Consider the following 23,064-nt stretch of genomic DNA (forward strand, 5'->3'; position numbering starts at 1 on the left):
ATATGTAGCGTGTGAGCCGCTCTCCATCATTTATCAGCAGTCCTGGTTAACAGGGGAGGTCCTGTTAACAACAAGAGGGGCAGGAAGGAGGATCTGGGGAGCTACAGGCCAGTCAGCCTGACCTTGGTACTGGAGAAGATGATGGAACGGTTCATCCTGATGGTGCTCACATGGCACATGCAGGACAGCCAGGGGATCTGGCCCAGCCGCCGTGGGTTCGTAAACGGCAGGTCCTGCTTGACCACCCCGATCTCCTTCTATGACCAGGTGACCCACCTAGTGGATGAGGGAGAAGCTGTAGGTGCTGTCCACCTGGACTTCAGTAAAGCCTTTGACACAGTCTCCCATGGCATTCTGCTGGAGAAGTGGTGCCTCATGGCCTAGACAGGTGGACTCTTTGCTGGGTTGAAAACTGGCTGGATGTCCGAGCCTAGAGTTGTGGTGGATGGAGTTAAACCCAGTTGGTGGCTGGTCACAAGCAGTGTGCCCCAGGGCTTGGTTTTGGGACAGGTATTGTTTAATATATTTGTTTCAGGACATGGTTTAGTGGTCATGGTAGTGTTTGGCTGACAGTTGGACTTGATGATCTTAAAGGCCTTTTCCAGTCTTAATGGTTCTATGATATTGCTGATACTTTGCAACTACTGGCTTAAGGTTGCCTGAATTACAAAAATCCCCAAGCATTTGCCAGCCAGTAATCTCTCTTTTTTTTTGCTAATGGCTAATAATGAGCTTCTGATTAAATATAAATAGAGATTATACAGTCAGTTTCTCTCTGTTAAGTAGCATTAATTCTTGTCGTCTTAGTGTAGCCCACAGATGGGCAAACTAATGCCTTGCATCGACCACGCTGCCTGAAACCCTGCAAAGAGTCTGCCACAGAGCTGAGGGCAGGTCTGGTGTTGGGTTTCCCACCCTGTGGGATGGAAATCCCTTGGATGTGTTCTGCTGTAGTGGGGTTGGTAACGGCCATGCAAATACGTGCCTTGCAAACAACTAGTGCCTGGGGGTCGGGGTTTGTTACTGGAAAACTCCAGGCAGCTGAGAGTATGTCTAGCTGGGAAAAAGCAGGACAGGCTGATGGGGCTGAGGTTTGAAGCTGCTCACAGCAGTGGTGGCACTGGCTGGAGAACCTGATGGCTGTTCATTGAAGACTGCTCTGCAGTGTGGCACAGTAAGCACTTATCCTGTGAAAGTATGCAAAGGGATTTTTTTTTTTTAAATTCAGGGGCTGATGAAGTTTAATTATCTCTGTGCTCAGATTTAGTTATTTTGCATAATTTTAATCACTGATGGCCTAATTTTCCTAGGTGTTAACTCCCACAGCTCATGCTGAATAGGAGAAGCAGGTGCTCACGCCTCTGCAAGTGAGTCTTTAGCATCCAGAGTTCAGAGCTGACTACCGAAGCCACACACCGATAATCAATTTTTCTTTAGCCAATTATTGTTTTAAGAAATACTTCCCTAAACCAATGCTTTCTGTGGCTGCAGAACGATGGGTGTGTTCTATATTTAAACTTCTAGTTTTGAAAGTCTAGACCTGAAGAGCGTGATGTCTTGAAGTGATGTAAAGAAGGTATCCCCTTCCCCCTGTGTTTGATGAAGAGCAGTTTTCATTGCCTTTATGGTAAGAGGAGAGTTGCTTTTAACACTGCAGGCCTAAGAAATGTGATTAGGAATTCCCAGAAGGAACTACTAGAAGAAAAAATTCACGACTGTGCTTTCTATGTTGTGAAAGTTCAGGTATTTCATGTCTGTCATGTGAACAGTGTATTCTTTATTGTTTTCTCTGTTGGTAATAAACCCTGTGAGTGTATCCAGATTTGCACATGATTCTGTATATTATTTAAGAGAGCACGATAGCTTGTCTGAAAAGTACCTGTAAATTAAAAGTAATTGACAGTATTCCCAAACATACTCCATGAGTATGTTACACAATTCAAAAATGCTTAGAAGAAAATCATCTTATGCCCATGTTTGCAACATAAGAAGCTGAAAGAACATTGCCATGATCTCAGGCAAACTAATGTATTCATTTTCCATGGAATTTTGAGACACACGTTTCCTTGCCGTAGCTGTAGTTTGGAACAGATACTGTGGAGAACACAGAGAATTACAAGTTGGAAGGCTTTTTCTGCAGAGGCACCCCACTGTGCTTGAGTTTACAGCGTTCAATCAGCAGTTTAACAAACAGATGTAGTTTTAACAACTGTGGATCTGCTGTAAGTGGAGAGAGCATTTGTCTTGAGAATAAAAGAGGGAAGTTATTTTACATAGGTTACATTACACAAAGCCCAAAGATTGTATGGAAAAAGTAAACTATAAAATTTAAAGGATCAAAGGATCAAAGCAGCAGAAGTCAGAACAGATTGGTTATAAAACCAAATGTTGCCTAAGATTTGTGTTTGGGAAGCTGAGGAAGACTTTAGGCTCTTACTCGCTCCACTGATACTGTGACCCATGAATCAAAATTAATTATGCCTGTGAAAACTGGTGTATGAGAAATACACTTTACATTTTCAGACACGATGGGGAAATAACTTTTGCTTTCCGCTGATACACAACATTGTTTTCCCTGTAGTTTTAATAAGTCCCTCCTGGCATTTAAGATGGTACATACCAGTGATGGTTGTCTGTACAGAATTCACGTATCTCTACCCAAGAACATTATCCTCCTCGAAAACCATTAATGCTGTTTAGGTGTGAATGGAATATAGGATGAAAGTATTTTTGTCTAGAGCTTGCTGTGTATCACAGCTTCTGGAAACTGAAATGAGAGAGCTGAGTTAATTTAGACAGTCTCTTCCAGAAATTGGTAGTACCCTGGGTGTTTATAAAGGTGTCACCTGGAGAAGAGCTACCTGGTGCTTGGAACTCTGTTGACATATGAAGGGTTTGAGATATTAAGTGCATTGCAGAGTGAAGCGTCCAGCTCAAGGCAGAGGGAGGTGGCTTAATGGTTTGAGCCACATGTTTGAAAACTAGTTTTCACAGTTAATCGAACCTCTTAATCTTAGTTACTTCTTTGCACCCTGTTCAAAGGTGTTGTCAGGGTGATTTAGTGTTTCAGAATGCTTTGGAGATTAGTGCTATGTGAAAAGTTTTACATGAGTACTTCAGACAAATGGCAAATACTTAACCTTTGTAAATTTAACATTGAAAATGTTTCAAAACATTCACTGTTTTTGATAGGGAATTGCTACTGTAAAGATTAAACCAATTCTATGTCGCCATCTAATAAAGTACCACACCCTCACCAATAGCCTTTCAAAAACCTGTTTTACCTGCTCTCTTTGGTTTCCAAAGGTTTGCCTGGAGGACTTCTGAATGGAAAGCTTGCCAAGTGTCTCTCCTCCTTGACCAGCAGGACCCTGGCCACCACAAGCACGTGGGCCTTTGTGGAGGTGGCGTACAGACCCGGGAGGTCTACTGTGTCCAGATCACCACAGAACTTGGGGTGCACCGGCTGAAGGAAGGTACGTGTGTAGGGTCGTTCTGGGTGGCTGACCCAAGTAGATCTGAGTAACAGAAACAAGGGGAAGGGAAAATGCAGGTAACATGCAATTATTGGTATTTCTTAGGTTTATTTTTTGGCTAGCTGATGGCCTCATTGTATCTGTGCTTACACAGGGAGGTGGTACTCAGCATCACAGGGAGCAGGAGAGCATGGTCCTCGGGGTCCTGAGGAACTGCCAGGAGACACAACCTTCTGTGATGAATTGATGCCAGTTCTCTGTGTTGCTTGTGTGGGAGGGTTTCTGAGGATGAAGGACCTAAACTTTGCTTGGAGTTGTTTTGTTCCTTTTTCGTATATAGGGTAGCCCAGCACTAAAATCTGTGGTTTCAGTCCTGGTTTAGAGTAGAAAAAAAGATGTTACACTCCATTCTAGATACAGCTTTAGCCTCTGGTTTAGATTGATACACAATCTTTCTTGTGATTTGAAGGGGAAAGCAAAAATAATATTGTCACAACTTCTGAGGAGACAGATGGTTTTTTGGACTCTGGAAGTGAGTTACAGTCCTTTTAGAAGAATAATGAGTAGATATGGATGCATGATGAATAATTCATCTTTGGCTGTTTTATTTACTCTATGTAGTTCTCTTGCAGAATATGTTTTTGAGCAGAGATATAAGATAATAAGAACACAATATCATATCTTAGATTTATTTTCTTACAAAAGCAAAGCAGATGTTTCTTGGGCACCCAGTGTGTCCTAGCATCCCCCACAGACTCTCAGATTATAGAAAACCAGACCTGTTTTAATCTCTACTTAGTTCATACATAGTTGCTCCTTCACCTTTCACAAGCACTTGGCTCTGCCATCCTCTCCCAGCACAAACCCTGCTCTGATGTTCTGCACAAGTGTGCAATGAACATGACTTTTGGAATAAGAAAAGTGCTGTTGATGAGAGGTGTGTAACATTTCTTGTCTGTCTTCATCTTTCTCACCTCATCTGTGGTCCATGCAGGCCCTGTATGGCAAGTTGGTGAGCAGCAAGCTTCAACTGACTTCATTCACACTTCTTTATTATTTTTCAGTATTGTGAATTACTCAAGAAGATTGAGATTGCATCTGAAATCCTTACACCAATGTAATTTGTAACAGAATTGGTGCTATATAACTGATGTTTGTGAACACCTGCAGGTTTTTCTTTGTTCAAAGTTCAGTTCAACTTAAAAATTGCAAGCCCTCCCAACAACTCTGTATAACAGCTGTACAAGGTATAAATTACTACTTTGCCTTTTGCCTTTTCAAGGTAGGAGTGCAGGTTTGCAGTAGTGCGTAGAAAGTGGAACTGCATCTACTCTCAACACAGTCACATGCACATAGAAAGAGGGGAAAGCCTTCATTATTATCTCCCCTGATCCAGTAATGTTCAGTGTATCTCATTCACTAGCTGATCAATTTTTGTTCTTTAAATAAATAAGGAATAAACTCTTTTCTGGCACTTTTATTTTTTTTTCTGACAATCTGAACTGGTAGAATACTTTTATTCATCACTAGGGCATCTCATATTTTATTGTATCATTTTTTCAGTGATGTGTAGAAGATGAGTTTATTTCTCCTATGTATAAGCAAATATAGAGTCTAATTGCTTCCATCAAAAGTACAGTAATTTTTCTTTCTTCACCTCTTGAGTATCCTTAAAGGGATCATTCAAGACTCAGACAAGCGAGTCTAATAGGATATTACCATCCATCACAGTTGTTATTCTTCTGGTTACTTCCAGTGAGAATTTGGACCTAGGCCCAATGACATATGTGAAAGAAGATTTTGTCTCTTGGTCTCTCCAGCAGTATGCTTGGATAAAATATGTTGAGTCTTAGTTGGAGACAGGTACCATCTGTGATGTATTTGTGCATATTGCCCAAAGCTCTTTTATCCCCCAAGGATATCGCTCACATTTTTCATTTACTTAGTCTTCCCATCTATTTCTTCTTTTATTAAATGTGTATATTTAGAAAGGGATCCCTTGTTTTCTTGTGTCCCTATACAGCAGTTATTCAGAAGGTTAAGTCTGCTGAAATCTTTCTATATTTTGATTATAAAAAATCCAACTTGAAGATGCTGGAAATGGAGAACTTTCACTTGGGTATTACTTTCAGAAATGCATTGATAAGATTTCATATCTTTCCTCCCCCAAGAGATGACCTAGGAAATCCCTGTCTTGATCCAAGTGAAGTTACATTATTTTTAGGCCTTAAGGAAAAGTCCATACTTTTAACATGGGTGATGAGTATTTCAAGGCAGAAGGCCATTCAATCTTTGAAGCCCTTTGTAAAATTCTTGCATTCTGAGACTCTTACATCTAGATGAAGTTGGCAAGGCATGCTTGGTAAATGTGGAAGTGTCATGTCACTCAGGTATCTGTATTTCTCCATGTGTGTGTCAGCCAATGTATGGGCATGTAACTGAAGAGACTGAGCTACTTTTAATGTCAGCTAGTCTGTCTGTGGAATCTACCTCTCTACTCAGCTGTGAGCCTTTTGACTGATCTTTAACATAATTAGCTTTGAATGGATCCTTGTGTTTTTTCTTTAGGTATCTCATTGAATTTTAACACATCTGAATTTATAATCTTAATTTTCACAGTGAGGTGGTCATCTGATACTGCAAATTTATCAGTATTCTTTTGCTATGCAGAGATGGAAGCAGCAAGTCTCCACGTTTGAAATGATGTTGCTTTTCAGGAGGAGACAAATTTTGCACCAAAAGTAACAGAATATGCAAGTGAGCTAGCTACCTGTACTACAGCTCTGATCTGCCCTTGCTGCCTTTCGTCTCTGGATACTCCGTGATCCCTGTTCCTGGATGTCCCATGTCTGGAACAAACTGTAGATGCAGTGGTGGTTACTCTTCTTTGTACCTCTTTTTTAATGTAAAACTCTTCACTTGCATGGAAGCTCTTTTAAATAAAGCAGAAATACAGATCCTCAAGTTACTTTCAAAGCCAGACACTGCTAACATGGGACACATGTATTCTCTTCTCTTTTGTAAATGGGCTCTTCTGGACTGAGATCAGATCTATGTGACTATTGATTTTATAAGATGTTATCTGAAATATTTATTCCCACAATAAATTTTAATTAATATGGGTGAACATCACTAACAATCCCTAGTACACCAAAAAAGAAGATATTTGGTAAATATATGGAGGAGTGTTATGCGACGATCAGTTTATGAAAACTCTCTCCTTGGTTAGAGTACAACCCTCTCAATCACAATAAATAAGCCCAATAATATGGGAATTAAAATTATTCTTAGAGCCTGGAGAAGGTGTCTGTGCTTATGTTCAAACAATTAAATATATGAGGTTCCTACATTTCATCTTTTTCTTCACAAATTTTTTACCTTCTCTCTTGAAGACCAGGGAGTAGCCTTTTGTTTTCTAATTAAATTTTGCTTTTTGGATTTATCTGGAGACTATAACTCTTTATCAGTAGTCTGGTAGATGGCATCTCTTATAAAATTTCCCAGAAGCATCTCCTCTCTTCTCTGAACTAATTACCTGCTGTCCCTAGTGACTGGGATTGCTGTTCTCTCCATATTTTCTGTAGCTTTCTAACTAGGGATCTGCCTGCCCTGTCATTCTTCTGTAAAATTTGTGCCTTATGTATCCTGACGTTTTTTCTTTTTTACTTATTTGAATGAGATCCAATTTGCCTCTCACTTTCAGAATTTTCTTATAATGTTTTTGGAGCCTGTCTGCTTAAGTTTTAATTATAGGACTGAAAAGACCTTTGTGAAATGCTGTTCTTCCTTGAATCTTCTGTGTTGTTTACCTAGCACAGTAAACTTGGCTAATAAAATGTATCTCTTATTACCATCTCACCAGCAAATCATTGCAGTTTCATATCTCCTTAATCTTTGTTATTTTCCATCTGAAAATCCACATTATATTCTCATACCTCTGCAAGGTTTTAAAGATTTGTTTACAATTTTTTTTTTGCTTAATGAATGTCCCCATATATTTATTTTTATTTGATCTTGGTTTTCAATAGCAGATATGTGAGATACATATCACTTTGTCATCCTTAGATACCTTTTAGTGTTACCCTGCAAAACTATTTCATACAGAAATCTTTATTACTTTTATTACCCCTCTTTCCTTTGAGATTCACCCCTCACCTGTTAGTAGGCATAATTTCTTAACTTACTTATTCCACTGTACTTCACCAGCCTATACCAATTTTTGCTTTATTTTTAGGGTGCAATTCTACCTGGTTCCTCTTACATCAGTTTTTTTTTATAAACTTGTGTGGCACTAGCAGCAGCATTAAAAAAAATCCTTTAGTCTGTTTAGAGTTCAAGACTCAGTAAATATTCAAATACCTTTCAGGTCTAATGGTTACTTTCTGATCCATCCCTGTGTGTATTCCTGTATGTATTTTTGCCTTACAAGCTGCTTTACTGAAAGAATCCCCAAATGGTTAAGTATTCCCCTGCACTTTCATCTAAGTCCTACTTATATGAGTCTCAGAATGAGAATTTTATGGCCTTTATCCTTTCTTGTTTTCCACAAGATATTGAGCCTTCTCCCCACTTCTGATAGACAAAAGTGTCTAATTCTTTATCTGATGAGTGAACTTTTTAGACTATTGTTAACTTTATTGTCAGAGAAGTTTTGATACCATAATTTGATTTTTCAGAAATTGGTGCCTGTTTGGTGCTACATAGAGATAATTTGAGGATTCTTTTCATGCATGTCTTGTATTATCCTGTATTTATTCTCATCCTTTTCTTTCTGCCCTTTTGTCTCCTTTAGCTCCAAGGTATGCAGCTTTGCCGCCTTTGCTCTGTACGCTCTGTTTCCTAATGAGGGTGCCACGTTTTTTTCCCCTCAAGTTCTTTGTTCTGCTCTGAATCATGATCTTCCAATGCATGTCTTCTGGGGGATTAGTGTTTCAAATTGGTATGTGTGGCATCTGTTCAATAAACTATGGAAATACTGTCAGGAAGAGAGGCATACCAGCGAAGAGTGCTGTGTGAATGTGTCATCATTCCTTTGGGTGCCAGATGTCCTGGGAGCCACCAGGTCCAACTCCTTAGAGACTGGAAGTTGGTTGTGCAGGTTCTTGTCACTTACGGCTGTTATGATCCTGCATATTTATTGGGACAAGACTGTGTTGATGGAGATAAGCTGCCCCTAGGAGTTGGCATGGGATATGCACTGTTGGAATGAATATGAACCCTGTGTGGAGAATGAGTGCTGTATTAAATGCGTGCTGGTTGTTTTTTCAAATTTATGTTGGTGAAGCTGTGGGACCGAGGAGATTGATTTACTCTTACAGAAATTAGAATTTGAGGGCTTTGATATTTAAATCCTGTTATCCTTGTCTGGTTTATGAAACTGAAAAGGAATAGGTTAGAATATATTAGTAATGAGAAAACTTGACTAGGACCATAGCAAGGAGAGAACTGCTGGTCCGCAGAGGTGTGAAACAGTCTTTGTTCAGCTGGCTCATGGTACAGCAACAGGAGCATCCAGCCTGGGGCTTCATTGACCTGAATCACAGAAGCCATGCTCTCAGGTGGAAGAAACCCTCCCCTTAGGATCCCTCTCATCCCCAACTAGTTATTCATCATTGGGATGACTGAACTGCCTTGAAAAGATGAGAAGTACACTTCTGAAGTGTAAAATATATTCAGGCAAGCCTGCTTCAGATTTATATTTCTGGGATGCCGAGTTATTGATCTGTAAGCTCACCAGGTTCTCTTCAGCTTGCTGAACAGAATTCACGAGATACAACTCACATAATGGAAAAATAAATATGTAACAGCTGGCTTCTTTGGGGGAAACCCTTTAGAAGCAAGAGAGGAAATGATTTTATTCAGATCATTGCGGTGCTTGACAGTAGTGTTTAAATGTGTATTTCAGAAATTTTAGTTTGAACCCATTAGGGAAAAAACATTTTCCCTAATGTCTTTTAGAGGTGTAGTGTTTTCAGTTCTTTCATGTCTAGAAACTAATTAAAGTACAATGAAGAGAATAATGTATAAAAAAGCTTTGACAGTGAAAGTCAAAGCTTCTAAAAGGTGATTTATAAAGAACATGCCTTTTTTTTTCTCAGCAAGTTGTTTGATATGACCATGAAATATTTATCTCTTTATAAATACTTCTATTTATGTAGTTGGCTTTAGTATGCTGCAAATAATATGCTGCCCAGTCAGTTCACATGAGATAGTAGGTTTTAGTTCAGAGTTTTATCTTTGAAAGCTAAGATTTTAATGGCATTTTGTTTTTTGTCATTATTTCCTGCCACTGGAATTGAATTAATTTTATTCAAAAGAGTGTTGGTTTGTTCTGAGCAATTTTCTCTCATTGTTCTTATGAGGATGGGGACCTGCATTGTGTTCAAACTATAATGTTGAGTCAGATGAAAAATAAAAGGATTTGTAAGTACAAGGCTGTACCACAAACTGTGACACTGGGGAGAGATAACAAAGCCAATGGTGGCTGGTCTGGTCCTGGAACAGGAGACACTTGAGATAAATAAAGCTTGTGAACTTGGGCCAGCTTTGCGTGGAGCAGCCCTGCTGCTTTCAGGATCTGAGCTGGCATGGCCATGCCATGAGTGAGCTGGCTTAGCTCTGGGCCACCTGTACCACGTCCCAGGACCACAGACACGTCCACAGTGATGCATTTCTCATGGTGCCAGGACGGCTGCAGTGACGTGGCATTCACAGGACCCTCTGCTCCTTAGTGCAGAACTTAACTGACAGGCAAAGTTTGCACTCTCACGGGGCTCTCCTGAAGTATATCCCCACATTTGGGTTTTCTTCCCTGTTTTCTTTGTGGCTTCTCTCCCTGGCAGTCTGTCCCAGTAACCTGCAAGCAACAAGCAAGGCTCAAACATCCTGGAGAGTCCCTTTTTAATTCCTGTCATTGCCTTCACTGGCAGTCCTGTTGCCTCCACTGTTTTTCCTGGACAGTTTTGATGACTTGTCACCTCTGGTCGGCTCAGTCATGTGACTGCTGGTGGGAAGTCCCATGTTCACTCAGAATTTTTGCCAGATCTGCAGTTTCTGTTGATAATCTCTACAAAGTCAGCTGTAGTGAAACAACACAATATCCTAGTCGGGATCAGGATCCTGCCGTACAGCAGAGGATATGGACACAGGGAAACTTTTTATTCCATGGAGGGCTAATAGTCTGTGCCACTTCAGTAGTATTGCCAGGATCTTTATTGTTCTGAAATGCATTAAACCGTTGTTGCTCTTGGCAATCTGCTATTAACCCTCTTTCATGCTGTGATTAGCCTTCTATTCATACTTTGTTTCTTGTCTGTTAAATAGATTTTAATTGAAAATAGGACTTCAACTTTGTACTTTGTGGCTTCAAAACTGATTGATTCTTCTTAAAAGCATAAAGGAACCCTTTCCATCAGGCATGGGGTGCATTAGGCTTCTTGAATGGAAAGATGAACTGGATTTGGGTTGGTGCCGTTTCCAGGCTAGTTAAATTACATTCACTGCTTCTCCTTTGTCTAATCTTTTGTTTTTGCTATAAAAACAAGTCTTTCAGGTTAGAGAAATTACTTGCAAATGTTGTGCTGGTTTATCCTTATTATGTTTTACATCGGTAGGTGTTTTTATAACACAACTCATTCCTTTGTGATTTGCTCAAGTAATTTCCCTTTTTATTGATCCATGTGTCTTTGGTTTACAAGTCCTGGCAAAGGCAGGAGGAACTTTCACAAAGATAAACCATCTTTTTCTTGTACCCTGGCAGTCGTTAATTCGGCTTAGTTTTGCCAAAAGGTGTGGTAAACATCTGGATTTCTTGCCTTGAGAAGTATTAGCTAAAACATGGCTGCAGCAGTATATGAGAGACAGTCCTGATTCTCTTTGTGTGAATTCCAGATATGTTAGTGATACTTAGAAATGTCTTGTTTAGGTGTTAATATCAGTAATACTTATTGTTTCACTGTAAAAGGGAAATGATGTTAAGGGCCAGGAAACAAACTGTTACTTATCTCCTGAGGTGCTGAAAAACTAAATTTGAAAGGAATCAGTGCAACCAAAATGCCATCCTGTATGCTTCTTCCTCTGCCTGGTTGTCGCTGTTTTTTAACTTAGCATTGGTGTGTGTGCCTGCAAGTATGTGTCCATATGACTGCATTCATAGATTATTTATTCACTTAAAATTGTATTATCAAAATAATCATAACTGAGCTGATTTCCTCTTCTACTCTTCCTCCAAACCACTACCTCAGTAAAAATATATAGGGAAACAAGATACTTTAGAACCCAATTTATTATCTCCTGCTGGTAGCAATAACCTGAAAATAACAGCAAATAGTAAAATTCAAACTTGAGGCAGACATTGGTGCTGGGAACAGCTGTAGTCACATTTATAAAGGATAGATTCAATATAACAGCTATAGAAATGTGCAATGTTTTGGAGGCTCCAAGATTAGTACTTGATTGCTTTTTCAAGTTTGTTCTATAGATTGGGAAGAACACAGGATTTTAAAAGGTACGAACAACCATAATAAATAACCTGCTGCTGGAATCAGAGATGTTGCCTCCCCCTATCACTCCTTTCTTCCCTGGCTTCTGCCTTTCCCCCAAAAAGTGGCTAATATTTTTCCAAGGAAAATAATTACACGAAACCCCACATTTTTTCTATAGGAAGGTAGGAAAGTGCCATGTCAGAGTCAGTTACTGAGCAAAATCAGAAGGCTCTCTGGTATGTAAAGACAGTCCTAGCAGCTGTGCTCATTTATCATAGGCATAACATGAGGTTTTTTTCCTGAATAGGGCATCCCCAGCCAGGCTATCTGTGCATTTTTAGGGGGCTACGTTATGTAAGAATTTTGGCATTTAAAAGTCTCACAGGTAAAACACACCTTATAGTTCATTTAAAAAGAAAAAAAAAGAAATAATAACAATAGAAAATCACATAAAGCTTTTAAATAAAAATCATAGAAATCAGTGCTGTCAATCAAATGGCTGAAGAAGGGGTGAAACTACTATAGAGGACCCTGCTGGTCCATCCAGTCACTCTGGCTATCGTGGTGGACATTGTGGCTCTTTATACCTGTCTGGTTTTGGAAGAGGATGGGATTCTTATATGCATTTATTAATGCAGTTTATTTCTTTTTGTTCTTGTCTTATTCCTGAAGACTTTCACAGGAGGATTTTAGTAAGTGTAGCATGAGTACAAACTGGCACAGACCTAGGATGTATTTGGGTATTTGATTTTGAATAGTCTGTGTGTTTTCTGATTTACATGTTACAGTGTGCATAGAATTGCTTAAGGAAGTGAGTAAAGAAGCAGTCTTATTCTAATGACAAACAGGACGTTGGTCCTGGGAAAAGAGCTCCCAGTGCTAGAATTAAACAGGACATCATCCCGAGGGAGGAAGAGGTCCAGGAAGGTGGTTGGCAGGGAGAGGAAGGCAGGGATATCCTCCAGAATGGGAAGGAGTCTTCCATGTGTCTGGGATGGATGGTAGGCTCAGCTTACCAAGAAAAACCTGCCCCTTTGCTCCTTGAAATCAAGAGCCAGGAGAACCAACCATCTTTTTCTAGTGGCTTCCACACTAAAATAGTTAAATGACAATAGAGAAAACATCTAAAGATCAGTGAGGAGGAAAGAGCCATTGCTAACGAGGAGGCCTTGAGTTAGAGAAGAGTAGGTGTGGACTTTATTCCTTGGATTGACCATCTGCACTCAATTTTATTTCCTTTCATTTCTTCAAGAGAACTCTCAAAAAATGATACAGTTTTGCAAAGCTTGATGCTGAAAGGCAGGTTAAGCCATGCATGAGACTTCTTGGTAAAATGAATACTGTTATCCTTAAAACTCTACTATCTATCTCGTTGTGTCTGTCACTTCACTTGCAAGGTCTCTAGAAGAGGTCTGTTTATGTTAACATTCAGGTGAATTGGATTTATGTCACCTTGTTGTAATCTTTAAATGAACATGTCAAAGGCCTTGCAGTGTCTCAGAAATCATTCAGAAAATGGTGTTTTTTACTAACATACCATCTTTCATTTTAGAATTAAATCCCATCTGCTGTTTAATCCTGTTATTCTGATGAGCTGGAATCATAAGCACTGATATTGGTCTGAAGTCTCAGCTTCAAGATCTGCAAATCAAAATTTATTGGGATTTTGAGCACTCAAGTCTTGTGTTTAAAAAATAAAAAAAGTGTTTTCCTTCAAATGATTCATTTTAAAGAAAATGTTAAAATATGAGAAAAAGAAAAGATTGCTCATGTATTATATTTGGCATATTTTTATAAACTCTTTTCAAGTCAATTCCATGCATGGAAGCAAAGAAAAATAAACATTAAAAATAAAAATGAGGATAAAGCAAACTCAGTAGCTGTAAAAATTAATGAAGTCTTGGTAATACCATGGCAGAGTAAACTCAAACAAGCCTTTGCCTTTTGAAAAACTGCTTTGATATTGATTTATCTAAAGAGGCAGCCAAATTCAGCCTATAATGTAATTAAAACGCAATATCATATAATGAGTCAGAAGACAGATTTAAGAGTCTTTCCCCTTCTTTTCCTTCCTCCTTTTGCCCCGAATAAAAAAGCAAGAGAAATTAATTGAAACTAGAAATCTCTTATGAGAATCAAAAATACAAAGGGAATCAACTTTCCAAATTTATTGTCAGTATCAACTAAACCGGTACTTTGAGTCTGGGCTCGGCTCATCTCGGGGATGAAGAGGTTTGGAGATCTGTGCAGGCAACTCAAGGAAGTATCTCTGCTCCCAAGCAGCCAAGACACTCTCTGCGTATGTCTGTGTAGAAGAAACTGAGAGCTCTGCTCCATTTTATTGAAATGAAGAAAGTTCAAAGTTCTGTATCTTGCATCTGTAATGTAGGGGTGGCAGCTCCCCTGAAGGTGATGGGTATGGGGAGATTCCCCCTTGCTCAGGCTTTCTCTGCCTGGGTCCCAGCTGCAGCATGAGCTTTTTGGATTTCCTTCTTGTTCATCTTTCTCTTCAGTAGTGTGTAAAAAGTTCTTGTTGGTCATAAATGCAGGAGATTAGATCCCAGTTTATTACTCCAGCATTGTAGAAAATCAGCATTAAATTTAGTTTTAAAGCACCCGTTTACCATTAAGCATACTCTTAATTGGCCTGCTGAATATGGATGATTTAGATAAAACTTTAAGTGCCTTGCTGAACACAGGATTAACTTTTTGCACAGAGAGATAAGACCCTAAACCAGCACTGGATTTTGATGCATTCTGGAAAACTAAGGCCAGCAGTAAACTCTGGAGTGCTGTGTGTTGGTCACGGCAAAGTTACAGCCCTGGTTTTCTTTTTTCCTTTCCTTTTTTTCCTTTTAGTTACTAGACCAGTTGATGGGAAGCTCTGCCCAGGTCCTGCTCCCTCCCCTTCCCAGCTATGCAACGTGCCATGCCCGTCCGAGTGCGTGGTGTCCTCCTGGTCGGCGTGGGGCCCCTGCCTTCCTGAGAACTGCCAGGAAGAACACCATGGAAGAAGAGGTGATGCCTGCTCTTATATATTGCTTTTGCACCACTGGGGCATCTAGAGCGGGTAATGGAATGTTCTCATACAGTTGCAAAAGCAGTGGTCTAAAATTCTGCATCAGGAGCCTAATTTGGGTTGTTTTTTAAAAAATTAACCTAGCATAGGATGAAGCTCTTAGATGTACATACAGGAGTGGAATATGACCTTTAAAAAGCTATTTGCAGTTATTCTTGGGAGAAGAAAATATAAATAAAAAAAATTCAGCCTGGTTCAGATCCTTTTATCTTGCAGTGGACTTGTAGAAAAGGAGGATTTCTTGGGATGGCATCTGCTGGCTTCCACAGAGCCAGGCTGTCCCTCTCTGATCCCCTCTGGAAGTCCCACTGCATACCTGGATTCGGGGACAATGCTTAGGTGAGGTTGGAAGGATCAGGACTAATGTGTATCCCACAGCCCTTCCACCGTGGAGTTAGACTGACCTGACAGATTGGTTTGGGTTTGGTTTAAATTCCTGGAGGAAGAGTATGCAAATATAATTTAACCCCCCCTGGATCTGAACTGACTAGTGTACATGTCTGTTGCTGCAAGACTTTGAGATTCACCGCAGAGCCTTTCCTGTGGCTCTAAGTTGAGAAGGTGACTGTTGGAGTTCATGCCAGAGAATCAGTATTACTGTTTGGAATTTACACTTTTCTGATAATGACATATGTTTTTTGAGGTGATTTGAGCTGGTCAGAATCTTTCAAATTAAAAAAGAAGCAATAAAAAATACATGGTTAAATACAAAGGTTTGCAAAGGCATTTCATTTTTAAATAGTTTTGAATGATTTCTTTTTGCTTGTTTGAGAACAGTGGAAGTCTGGTCTGTTACATTCTCTGTGATGTTTTAGTTTTAATTTTCTGTTTTGTGCCTAGGGCATTTCCATGTGGTCTCCACTGAGGCTGTGTATTTGCATCTTGTCTGAGACTGTTGTAGGAGAGACCACCATACATTTTTTTTTCCTGCCTTTCTTAAAATTCTGTGCCATTTACGTAACAAAACGTTGAATGATACTTGCGAATTAGTTCTGCATTTTATATAGCAACACGACTTTTATTCAGAAGAAGTTAGTTTATGTAATCAATTCTTTCATTAGTTTTGTAACCTTTTTCTTTCACTTTCCCTTTGAATCTTCCAATTTAGTAGAATGTCATTTCAGAGAGGTCTGATATGCATTATGTATCAGAAATCCTTACACCTTCATAAAGCAGAATACTAATTTCTTAGTAAACTGCTCTGCTGTATCTCAAAACAAGTCTTTTCATTAGTGGATTCCCAGGCAGAATATAGATGTCCGTTGTATTCTCAGTTCCTTAACTGTTTCTCTCTTTTATCTTATATGCATCAGTGGCAAATTTCTGTATTTGGACATGTATATTTCTGTCTAATGTTGATGAAAGGGAAAAAGAAATGTGAAAAAAATGTGGGTGGTTGGAATTTTTTACACACTGTTAGATGTTGTGTGCCCGGGCTGTGGGTACATCCAGCCGAGTACCACCCCAATCGATTCAGTTTGTACGTGTGGTACTCCTGTTTATGTCCCTCAGTTCCAGATGCCCTATATAGTTCTCTTGCAACTAGATATAAATTGGTATAAATATTTTTTTCGTTTGTCCAGTTAATTCAGTGTCTCTTTTTCCAGGCTTTAGAATGAGACAGAGGCAAGTGATTGTGGATGCGGTAGGCACCCTGGCAGCTTGTCCACATTTAATTGAATCTATTCCTTGTGAAGACCCAGTGTGTTACGAGTGGATCGTTTCAGAAGGATTATGTGTGACTGACCATGGAAGATGTGGGCCTGGAAGCCGCATCCTGACAGCTGTATGCAGGAGCAAGAAAGGTATGGAAAGCTTTCGTCTTAAAGTCCCCGTAGATTTTCGTGCCTCTTTATAAAATGGCATTCTGCTGCAGACAGTTGCAGTTATTACAATAGATGCTTCCTGAATTTTTGTGAAACTTTCAGATTTTTGAGGTGACTGTGATGTTCTTGAAAGCTTAGTGCTGATATTACCCAGGATCTTTCTTGGAGCCTTCTATTCTATTCTATCCTAAAGGAGATGGCTCACCAGTACAGGTCATGTGTTGTCACCACTGGCCTTATCATGACAAAAGTGAGAGATCAATGGATCCTTTTTTTTTTTTTTTTTCCTGTACATCTAGTACTAAAGTAGGGCTGTCACTGAGGCCAGCAGCACTGAGGGCTTTTACAAAATCTCACCCCTAGTATTGCTTCTGTCCTCACTTTTTATGTGCGGTCTGAATGTTTATCTCGTTAGGGTAACCCTCTTAAAATCATGAGAAGGGATGCTCAGGTGTGCTGCCAAAATTAAAACAAGAATTAGATGTAAATGAAATGATCATACTGAGTAATACTTTTCTTGGCAGCAGTTTGAGACCTGCAGTGTGTTCACTTTACAGATTGTTAATAATGAATAAGTACATTTTTATATGACGTTTACAAACAACCAGCAAGAGCTTATTTCTCGTGCATGGTTTGAACCTCAGCCAAAGGTTTCATTTCTTGATAAGGTCAGTGTTGTCAGATCTTTAGATTCAATTACATGGAGCATGATTTTGCAGTCCTTAGTCACAGTGGGACTGTTCTATCTTTTCAAAAGTGGCAAAATTGTGGAACTTCAGACCCTGGTATTATGTCTGAAATGGAGAATTACCTGCTGTTCAGACTGGTCACAGGAAACAATTTGAAGGTGATAACAAGAGAGTTAATTGGCAAGTATTTAAAAATACTGTAATTTATGAGGCATTAGAATCTGACAGAATAAATGGTGGCTGGTTTGACTGAAGAGCACAGATCCTCCTGAAATACATTAAAAATATGTTTGATTTTTCATGTAATCAACTGTCATAAAACAACATAGCTAGAATGTACTGGAGTGCAGAGAGCTGTCTCTGACTTGGGTCTGAGTAGTCTTTTCCAAAGTGTGATCATAACTGCAGGTCCAGTCCTGCAGTGGTGTGTGCAGATGGAGTCTTGTATTGCTGAGGAGCACCGTGTGCTTCACACTGTTCAGACTCTGCCAACACACATTTTTATGCTCTAACTTGCGACTCGGAAGGAAGACATGTAACGTGGCAGATGCTCATTGATCTCTGATCAAACCGTTCTCTGTGACTGCCATCCTTAAGAAGTCATGCCTTTGAAGTGTCTCTTCTTCACTTAATTGTTCAGCAAGATATTGGAAGTCTCTCAGTAACCTTTGCCACTTAAATTACTTTGTGCATGCTCGAGTCACCATGGGAAAAAAAAAGCTGGAATCTTTTTCCCACCCCAGTGCTCCAAGGCAAACATTGTCACTAGACATGATCATTGTCCAGTTCTGATTGAGAAGGTTTCACAAGGAAGTACACAGATACCTGTGTGGACAAGAAGCACTGGTTAATATTAATTTTAAACTTTTCTGAATTTTTGATCCAGAAGAAAAGGACTGGTAGAGTCGTTAAAGTTGAAAAAAATAAATTTGTTGACTTTCTGAGGGTTATTTGAGGACTGGAATACCTCTCCTGGGAGGACAGGCTGAGAGAGCTGGGGTTATTCAGCCTGGAGAAGAGAATGCTCTGAGGAGACCTTATTGTGGCCTTCCAGTGTCTGAAGGGAGCCTACAGGAAAGCTGGGGAGAGAGGTTTTACAAGGGCTTGTAGTGATAGGACAAGGGGTAATAGGCTCAAACTGGAAGAGTGTGGATTTACATGGAATGTAAGGAAGAAGTTCTTCATTATGAGTGTGGTGAGAACAGGTCGCCCAGAGAAGCTGTGGATGCTCCATCACTGGAGGTGTTCAAGACCAGGTTGGATTGGGCTTTGGGCAGCATGATCTAGTAGGAGGTGTTCCTGCCCATGGCAGGGGTGTTGGAACTAGATGATGTTTAAGGTTCCTCCCAACCTAAACCATTCTATGATTCTTTTTCTATCAATCCAGTAATAGTAGTTGCTTTATTTATAACCTTTTCTCCTTCTGTAATGTCCTCTTAACTAGATTCCCACTGCAATAAGTGGTGCATTTTCTTGGATAAAACCTGGAGTAAGCAGCAGAGTTGCATAAAGTGCTTTGCCTAGAGTCATTTGGTAGTGGGAAGCCAGTAGGGAGTCATGTGAAACTGTGAGACATACAAGTTATAGGTAAAATTGCAAATAACACTATGCTTGTACTAAGGCATAGTACATAGACAATTCCTGTGCAAGTAACTGCTTTGCTGGAAGCATTTAGGGTAGCTGCATTATGTGCTGGTATTTTCATTTACTTGAGTATCTTTTGTAGAATTCAGCTCTATATGCTAAAATCCATTCTTTCATCCAGTTATTCAGTCATCCGTGCCTGGCATTGTTCCTCAGTATTCCCACTGAACGCCTGAAGGGATAAAAATACACATTCTTTTGGACCCTGGTAAATGACAAAATCCAATGTATTGTGATCTTAACAGTTCATTTGGGCCTGGAGTATTTTGATTATGGTACTTTGGGTCTTCTGTGTATCCCTGCCTGAAAGATGTCTTCATTTTCATTTAAATGCCAGGCTTTTTGGCATGATGCTCTCCTCTTGCTGCAGCATGTGAGTTCACTTCTATTTAGAAGTTACAAGTGGCTGATCTGTCAGTCCTGTGTGTGTCAGCCATACTGCAGAAGAGGTTGGCATCACAGCTTCTTGCCTTTGCCCGTCTTCTCCTCACCGTCCACCCGCAGCGTGGCTGAGCGGGTGTCCTTTGCTGGCCCATGCTCTGTGGTGTAATGCTCTCCACGTCTCAGAGGCCTGGTGCCTTCTGCATGAGGAGACTGTTTTTTCCCTATCCAGAAATGAGCTTTAATTGCATTGACTGCAGTGGAAGGGAACTGGCCATGGTTTTCAGGCCTCTCTCCCAAGGTGGAGGACTTTGCTGCTGCCAGCAGAGCTTGTGGAATCCTGCTGACCTAAACTTCCCTCCAGCAAGGTGGAGCCTGGCTGGGCATCTTTGTCTCTGATATGTTATGACAGACAGCAAGTGTAGTTAAGAAGGCACTAGCCCCTCTCTGTCCTTCTTCTGGTCACCTGCATGACTTTCTCCCATGCCATGGCTCCTGTATACTCATGGTGCCAACCCATGCCATGAGAGAGTGTTGGAAGGAACCTGTCTGGGAGGTGAGCAGGGAACAGTGGCTAACTAACTCTTCCTCCACCTCACCTTCAGAACCTGTTACAGTGTCCTTTCTTTCAATTTTACAAAGCTGTATTTTCTGGTGAGATGTGTGGTACTGACCCAGGTAACAAACTGCTGCTGGCCTGAGCTTGAGCAACTCAGGAGCGAGTCAGACATGGTGACACATGGTCACTCTGGTTTGCAGGGTTCCTTTGAAGCCCTCCCTGTCAAAGCAAGATCTCTTTGTAAGGGCTTGTATGATTTCAGTCATGTAACACACTTACTCCTGCTTGGTCTAGGGGTACAGAAGTTACTTTTTGTTTCTTAAACAGCTTAATGTAGGGTGTCTGTAATGAAGGGGCCTCCATGGGGCACATACTATATACAGCATTTTTATGGAGTAGCTGGCATCTCTAATTTGTGACTTGCAGCAGTTAGCACAGGTGAAGGGGAATGAGAAGACTGTAGTATAATCTCATTGCTTTGTCATTGTTAGGTGTCTGTCTGCTCCCACCTAGCAGTGCCTCTAATCTCCCTTAATAAGATATTGAACATGCATACGGTGCTTGTGAGAAACTCGGTGTGTCTGGTTCATGTCCCTCGAGTGCACCTCTTCTCTAACATCAGAAGACAGTACTGTAATAAATCAAATTAATGTGTAGAAATGCAATGAAGTAATGCATAGGATGGGAAAAGAGCTATACTGCATGCTTCTTCCAAACAAAATTTTTCAGCAAAGTGTTTTTTATTTAGCTAGTGAAGGAGAACTGAGGCTTTTGAGGAAGTCTGTGAAGCCAAAAGAATAGTACAAGAAAATGGATGATGATCTGCAAATTGGATTGTGTAAGTGTATCATTGGGTACACGGATCTAGAATTCGGGTCAAAGAATTTATTTCAAAACTTTTTTTTTGTAATCACAGATAACTCAAGAATTATTTGTGATTTTTCTCAGTGTTGTTGTTTTAAGTTCTTCAATAAGGAATTGAATAATCTCCTGTTTGAAATGTATACTTGATCAGATGGTTGCAAGTATTTGACAGTTGAATTTGACCAGTCTTGGTTGGAATCAACAAACATTACTGTACGACCAGGGGAAAGGAACTCTCTGAAAACTTTCCACTTGCTCTACTTAAATGTTGCTGCTCAGTAGATACAAAACCATGAACCTGGTCAAAACTTTCTCATTTTAAAATGCAATGGGACAGTAGCCAAAACATATTGAACGTCATTAGAATCATAGAATCCTTTAGGTTGGAAGGGACCTTCAAGATCATCAAGTCCAACCATTGAGCCATTAGGGCTCTAAAGTCCTCTGCTAAAACAGATCAGAATCTGTCAGGGTTGGAAGGGCCCACAAGGATCACCCAGTTCCAACCCCTCTGCCATGAGCAGGGACACCTCACACTTTGAAGACAATGAAAAAAATCATCTTTTGTGTGCTTTTCTTATTATCTTTTTGTGATAGGTACAAGCACTGCAAGTATGGTGAGACAAAAGGAAGTCAGTGTTGTAGTAGTGTGCAGAAAACTGCAGATAGCATTAGACAGCAGGACTTGGCTCGGGGTCAGCAGCTAAAAGTTGAGTCCAAACAGGAGCTTCTGTGTGTTCATAGACAGCTTCCCAGCCTTTCAATTTTGACACTAATACAACTGGATTTAATGTCCAAATGTTGTTGGGTTCAGTCTGATGGAGGAATCTGGCAACCCTTTTATTGTTGTTTTCCATATCTATTTTACATATGTCATAGAAATATTTTAGATTAATAGTTGAAAAATAGATTGAAACAAGACAAATGTTGAACCAAACAGGTTTTTAGAAATGCATGTTATAGTCATGTAGCTTGGGAACAGAGCAGTTGTTATGACAAGTACAACCTGAGAACTGATGTAAAAGGAACTGCAACAATAAATTAATGAATTAACAAGTATGACTCATAAAAGCAGCAATTAATTTTTCAGGCATTTTATACGTGTTTCTGACAATACTGATCTCAATACTAAATGATGACAATACTAAATCTCACCTATTAGCCATGCTCTTGAATAGATTGTAAAATGCTATTATTCAGAATCATACCCACAAGTTGTCAATCCATTTTGTTGTAATTCCCATGTCATCATTTATTAATTTGCTTCTGCTTGTTCTGATTCCTACCAGAACTATTAGTAACAAAGACAGTTTCTCTGTGATAGTGAACAGCATACTGTCTAAATAATCAAACATGAAATAATTTATACCCAAAGGCTTCATTGTTTTATCAGAAACAATGATTATCAGATCAACAGCAAGGTTGCTGTGATATTGCTGGATTCAGGCTGTTTTACTCTCCTTTAATTAACAAATCTAATCACAGCTCAAAAGCTGCTGAGTATTTGCCTTTCTGTACTGCTAGCTTGGGTAGCAGGGTTTCTTTGTTTTTCTGGGAGATAGAATTGTGGGGTTTTCTTCCTTTTTGAGGACGGTGTTGAATAATCTGTCAGTTCCTTCTTCATGCACAGTTCATGCAGTGACAGGGAGATGCAGGTGCTGAACCCAGAGGAGCAGAGTCTAGAGGTGCCCAGAAGAACACCGGTGTCTTTCTGCTCCTGTAGCACCCAAATCACTGTGCCTAGGACCTGTCACAAAGCCACTTTCTTCAGCAGCTTCTGCCTCACCTAGGTGCTCCCAGGCACGTTGGAGGTTTCTGTCCACCCTTCCCAGCCATATCTGAGAAATGAATAATATCTGACAGGTCCTGGACTCCTGTCTCTAAGGGGTGAACCACCCTGCTACAGACAGTCTGCCAAGAGGGTAGCTTAGAAGACAACCACCTGCAATCCTACTGTCATAGCTGATACAGTGGCAAGATACTTTCTTTAAGTATTCTCAGTGGAATAAGCTGCTGGCTTCCAGCTGCAGGAGCTACCTGAGCTGGGAGGAGGACCCATGGCC

General features: G+C 40.1%; 1 protein-coding gene across 1 annotated transcript in view; it reads left to right on the top strand.

Moving 5' to 3' along the window:
• Positions 1-23,064, top strand: part of LOC103780214 (thrombospondin type-1 domain-containing protein 7B-like) — a gene marked incomplete at both ends in the record, with an annotated part of 67,229 nt that overhangs the window by 5,185 nt on the left and 38,980 nt on the right. The window contains 3 exons of the mRNA XM_008947874.1: positions 3,307-3,476; positions 14,819-14,977; positions 16,646-16,843. Of these exons, the coding sequence (XP_008946122.1) occupies positions 3,307-3,476; positions 14,819-14,977; positions 16,646-16,843 (527 nt within the window). The remainder of the gene's footprint in view (positions 1-3,306; positions 3,477-14,818; positions 14,978-16,645; positions 16,844-23,064) is intronic.

The sequence above is a fragment of the Merops nubicus genome, unplaced genomic scaffold (genome assembly GCF_000691845.1).
Source record: "Merops nubicus isolate BGI_N331 unplaced genomic scaffold, ASM69184v1 scaffold21649, whole genome shotgun sequence".
Lineage (NCBI taxonomy): Eukaryota > Metazoa > Chordata > Aves > Coraciiformes > Meropidae > Merops > Merops nubicus.